Source organism: Numida meleagris, chromosome 4 (genome assembly GCF_002078875.1).
Source record: "Numida meleagris isolate 19003 breed g44 Domestic line chromosome 4, NumMel1.0, whole genome shotgun sequence".
In the NCBI taxonomy this organism is placed as follows: domain Eukaryota; kingdom Metazoa; phylum Chordata; class Aves; order Galliformes; family Numididae; genus Numida; species Numida meleagris.
In genome coordinates this window covers 41,447,807-41,453,564 of record NC_034412.1, presented here as the reverse complement: position 1 = coordinate 41,453,564, position 5,758 = coordinate 41,447,807, and the positions used below count along the sequence as shown (strand labels likewise).

Genomic DNA, 5,758 nt, shown 5'->3' with positions numbered 1-5,758 from the left:
CGCCCGCCCTTGCGGCCGGCCGCCCGCGGAGGGGAAACGCTCACGTTGCCAAACCACCTGTTCCGCCGAGGGAGAGGAGGGAGGGGGGGGGCTTCACTTGGCCGCCGCCGTGTTGTTGGGGAGAGGGGAGACTTAAGGTTTGCCCTCGGCCCGGGGCAGGAGGGCAGCAGGGTGAGGGGCTAGCGGGAGCGAGGAAGCGTCCCCGAGCCTCGGACCCCCGAGCGGCAGCCGCGTGGAACCTCAAGGTCTAAAGCACCACGTACTCCGCCGGCAAGGAAGCTTCCCTCACAGCGCTAGGGGGAAAGGAGGACGCCCGAGATCCTTGCGGGAAGCAATTACGGGAGTGGAGCGAACAACACACAGCCAGCGAGAGAGGGATGAAAGAGAGCGGGGGCTGCGGGGAGGGGGAAGCCTGCCAACAGAGAGGAGGTTGCAAAGGAGAGCTGAAAAAGTGTCCAGCGGCACCGGCAGACGCAGCACCCCCTTACCGATATGAATGATTGAATCTGCAATCGCCGCTTTCCAGGTTCGAGTCCAACAGACGGACACAACCAGGATGAGGGAGAAAACTTCCATCTCCGGCGGAGCTCCAGGCTTTGTAACGGCGGCTCTCTCGGCGACACGATGGCACCGCGGAGGATGGCGCGGCACAGGAAGCCCAAGAGTTTGAGGAGCCGGAGGAGCGCGTAAATCCTGCTGGCAAGCGCACGGCTGCGACTGGGCGAGGGGCGAGCGGGGGGCTCCGGGCGCCTCTCCCCTCGGTGAGAGCTCGCGTCACTTCGGAGGACTCCCGGGCAGCAGAGTTGCTGGCAGAGCCGGCAGCAAATCCATCGAGCCCGGGCGCCGCCGCGGGCAGCAGCCGCCTCTGCCGGTCAGACCATCCCCATCCTTCCGCCGGGTCCAGGGAGCCGCTCGGTCCCGGCTGCTGCACGGCAACTTCCAACCCACACCGCGCAGACACGCAGGCACACACGAGCACACGCGCACGCACGCACACACACACACACGCGAACGAGCCCTCTCGGCCGGAGGAGCCCCGGGAGCCCGCAGCAAAGAGCTCGCCTTCAGGGAGGGAGGAGGAATGGGGAAGCGGGAGGGCAGGCGATCCCGGTGCCAGCAGCCAGAATCCTGCAGGAAAAGCCCCCCCGGAGGCCAAAAAACAAAGTGAACTTCAAGGTAATGCGGATAGTAATGCAGAGATCTCCCCCCACCCTCGGCTTAAAAATCGCTTCCCACAACTGGAGGAAAACAAAAACAAACAAAAAAAAAAGGCAAAAAACAGATAAATTTGCAAATGAAGCCCAGCGTGCAGTCTCTGTCGCGCGAGGTAGTGGTTGGACAGGGCAGGAGCGAGAGGAGGAGTGCCCGGAGCACGGCAGAAGAAAGCAATGATGGTCTGCAGGTTGCTTTCGGAGCTCCCTTTGCTGGTGGGATGCGGAGAGAGCTGGCGGCTCCGGCACCAGCCAGCACGTTGCCTAGAAATGGATCACCTAGGAGAAGGAGAGAGAGCGAGAGATAAGTGCTATCAGCCAGAGAGGGAGAAACAGAGAGAGCGAGCGAGCGCGCTTCTCTCTAATAACCACCTCCTCCCCCTATCTGCAATACGAGGGAGAAACAAAATAGAGCTCTCATCTCCCTTGAAATCTTCAACTGGGACTGAGGAAGAGACATAGACAGGAGTGAACGCAGCCTAAAAATACATTGGAGGGAGTGGGGGGGAGGGTGGGGAAAAAAAAAAAAAAAAAATCTTTTTGAAGTGTTATGCTCAGCTTAAAAAAAAAAAAAATGAAGAAAAACCCATCCCATTTATTTAACCTTGTGACTCCACGGCAGGTATCAAGTTCAAAGCTGGATGGGCACTTTTGCTTCTCGGTCTTTGACAACTGAGTCAGGGACACTGCTTGAAGGGGAAAAGGAAAAAAAAAATAGGGACACCTGGCCTCAAGGGGGAAACTAAGACCTAAAAATCTATTAATATGATTTTAATTATCTGTGTTCTTGATGGAATTGTCACAATTCTTTAAAGCAATGAATTTACTTTTTTTTTTCCTCTTTCTCTCTTTAGGTATTGGAGAAATTTCTATGGGAAAACATTCACAGTGCAATTTTTTTTGCTCAGGGTTCTATGAATTCATTAACCAATTAATTCTCAGATTTTGGCTGTAATTAAATACATTATCCCATTGCACAGATAGAGAATTGCATGGACAGGTTAAGAGTTGTTATTAACTAGTCCAAATCCCAACTTTGTCTTATTATAATTTTCCTGACCTTGTTACATCTAGTTATACTAGAGACAAGACACAGAAGTCATAGAGTTGCTCTGAACTCACAGATATGACCTGATAGTCTTTGTGGAATTGTCAATAGAGGTAGATCATCTCTCTATAAACAACCCTTTCTGAAGGCATCTCCTTAGATATAAGACTTCAATGAAGTTAATCATATCTGGCTTGCATATTTCTGTCAAAATGAACTATCATTCCTTTCAGTCAGGGAACTTCTTAGCGAGCACACCTGTATACCTACTAAATTTAAGGATTTAGCTCAAGAAGAAGGAGTAAGACAAACTAAATCAGTGTAAGGAGCAGGATAGGGAGATGTGGATCTGTTGGTGTGTGTCCAGAGGAGAGCCACAGAACTGCTCCAGAGATTGGAACATGTCCCCTAAGGGTACAGGCTGAGAGAGCTGAGGCTTTCCAGCCTGGAGAAGAGAAGGCTCAGGGGTGACCTGATAATGGCCTTTCAGTATGTAAAGGTGGGATATAAGAAAGAAGGGGACAGACTTTCTAACAGGGTCTGGTGTGATAGGACAAGGGGAAATGGTTTCAAACTAGAAGAGGGAGATTAAAACTGAATATGAGGAAAAGGGCTGTTTTTGTTGTTTTTTGTTTGTTTGTTTGTTTGTTTGTTTACAATGAGGGTAGCGAGGCACTGGAACAAGTTGCCCGGAGAGGTGGTGGAAGCCCCATCCTTGGAGACAGTCGAGGTCAGGTGGGAAGGGATTCTGAGCAACCTGATCTAGCTGTAGGTGTCCCTGTTCATTGCAGGGGAGTTGGATTAGATGACCTTTAAAGGTCCCTTCCAACTCAAACAATTCTAAGATTCTATGATTGTTCAATAACCAAATCTGTTAATAAACTGCTAGCAGTAATTTCTACTTCTGTATCCACACTGGCAGGTAAATATTTCCCTAAAAATGGTTAACACGCAAAAGGCTTCAAACCAGATCCCAAGCGCAAGGCAGGTGTCACCTTTTGACTGGCTAGAATGGGCCATGCCTCTTCTAAAAGATGTAAGAAACTGTGTCTAACATTAAGAGACAAAAGAAAGGGATACAGAAGAGAACAAAAGACAGTGAGCAAGAGTCCTTCACATGGTACACTTGTTCACATCCTCTATGCAAGTCACTGTTATCGATAACAGTAAATTGCAAAAAAAAAAAGATGAAAAAGATGTGGTTTTTTTTTTCATAAATGATAGTTTATGCACAGTATCAGTGGGCATTAATTTTACAAGTAATAAATTCTGATTCATCTGAAAAAACTTTTGGAGTTGCTTGAGTCATTATTACTTCTCCACAAAAGAACAGAGTTCACAAGAAATGTTAATTTGCTTCTTTGGGGGGCATGTCAGAGCAGTACTCTTTAATAACATACAATGCAGAGCAGACCGAGAAGGAAATGTAATGAAAACCTTTGGAAAACTGTAACTTTTTAATCCTCAGTTTAGATAATACTAAGAATTTTGAGGCCTTATCTAGAAGCCAGCTATCCTTAAAGACTATTTAAAGCATCCAGCAAATGTACCCTGAATTGGCCACACTAAATGGAAATTTTCACTTAAGACTGTGGACATACTTAACAGGACAGAAGGCACAGCCAAGAGTTTGTAGTTCACAAATACCCTTTATCTAATAAAAATGCTTTTTGAGTGTAGTTCTGAATAATAATTCCAGTAGCAAAGAACACTGCCTGCAAGCTTGAAAGGAAAGAGACTGAAGTAAAATTAAAACATAAATTTAAGTAAATTCACTTTAAATAATGAAGACATTATTGACATAATATGCATCCCCCACAGAGATAAAATCATTTGTACTTCCTACCTTTCATTCTCTTCAATTCTTATTCATTAAAACCACAAACTGGTGTCATATGTACAAAGAAAGTGAAAAATCTTGTGCTACATAATTCGTTCAAGGTATTAAAAAAGAAAATTGAAAAAGGATAATGGTCTCTTCTAATCAATATATGCTAAGCACTTACAGAAAGTTGAATTCAGGAAAAAAATCCAGAACAGAATTTACTGATCCTCTGGAAATATTATTCTAAGAAGGAATCTATTAATCAGACCTGAGCCAATGCAAACCTCTAATAAGTTACGAGCACGTTTCCTGGGACTTCAGGCATGCTGCCTTAGGCTCTCTGGACACTTAAATTCCACTGTTTTTAGCCATGCTCCTCTTCCTTCACTAAAATTTCCCTCCCAAAATGTTCTCAGTTATGTCAGCATCACTTCAGCTCCACCATTAGAATCCATGGAGAAGGATCACTGCAGACCAACCAGTGTTTTTAATAACAGGGAATAGTCTTCTTCCTAGCAGTCTAACTACAAGAAGGTTAATGGTTGATGCACTTAATATTTCTTCTAATCAGCTCTTGCAATACTGCATGTTAGTGCAACCCCTAGAGAAGCAACAAAGGAAAGATATTCTTGTAAAACAAATGCAACAGGAAAAGAAATGCATCCATCTGATGCATGTTTCCTCTTGTCTACACATAACATTTTGCTCCTTTACCTGCTTGAGACCTGAGCTTCTATTTGAGGAGGAAAGAGATAAATACAGAAGTTTCATATGCCTTTCACTTATCTAAAACTTCATTTGGAAAATGCTATTCCCTTTTTCCAGGCTGATTGGACACACAAACAGATCTGAGATCAGCTTAACCAACCTTCATGGATTATCTTTGGGATGTTATTTGTTTAATTCATAACTCCTAAGAATTCTTTCAGATTTTTAAGAAAATAATATTAAAAAAACAAGCAGCATTAAACACTGTGACCTTCTGTGACAGTGAATTCCATCAGTGCCAACTGGCCATGAAAAATGATATTTCTTTTACTTGCTTCTAATTTATTCCCCTCTCTTTCGTAAGATAGTTCAATATTATTTCACTGAGGGGTGGGATTAGAAGGAATGGATCATCTGTTACAGGAGAGAACCATCAGTTACAAATACGTAACAGTCATACCTAAATTGTTACTGATGCCATCTGAACATGGGAGAAATGCCAGGAAGGCCCACTGACTGTTGCTGAGATTGATTTCTATTTCTGGACTCTTAATGTCATTTGTTTTCACTTTTACTGCAGCTTCTTCTTATTCTTCAGGTCTTTCTGGGTCATTTTTTAAGTGAGTGCTCCTCCTGATAGGGAGAAATTAACAGTAATTTTGTGAAACTCCATATTTCTTTGATGGTTATACAGAAGAATGGACTTTTTTCTCTCTTCAGATAATATTTGGATGTTCAGATTTGTCACCAAATAGTAACTTTATATTTGAAGTGCAGGAAAGTGTAACATCCTCTGTACTTCAACTCCCAAAATACAGTGGGCAGATTCTTCAATCAGTTTGGCATAGGCAACTCCTTACAAAGGAGCATTTGTCATGGTTTTGTGATTTTCGGTTATTGGTATTCCACATCATAACATCATGTAGTGGACATACCTAGTTCAGAAGAGAAGGACTACTACAGTCC

General features: G+C 44.4%; 1 protein-coding gene across 1 annotated transcript in view; it reads right to left on the bottom strand.

Moving 5' to 3' along the window:
- The window catches only part of GRID2 (glutamate ionotropic receptor delta type subunit 2), a 695,511-nt gene extending 694,443 nt beyond the window's left edge, over positions 1-1,068 (bottom strand). The window contains exon 1 of the mRNA XM_021396235.1: positions 489-1,068. Within this exon, the coding sequence (XP_021251910.1) occupies positions 489-576 (88 nt within the window). The 5' untranslated portion in view covers positions 577-1,068. The remainder of the gene's footprint in view (positions 1-488) is intronic.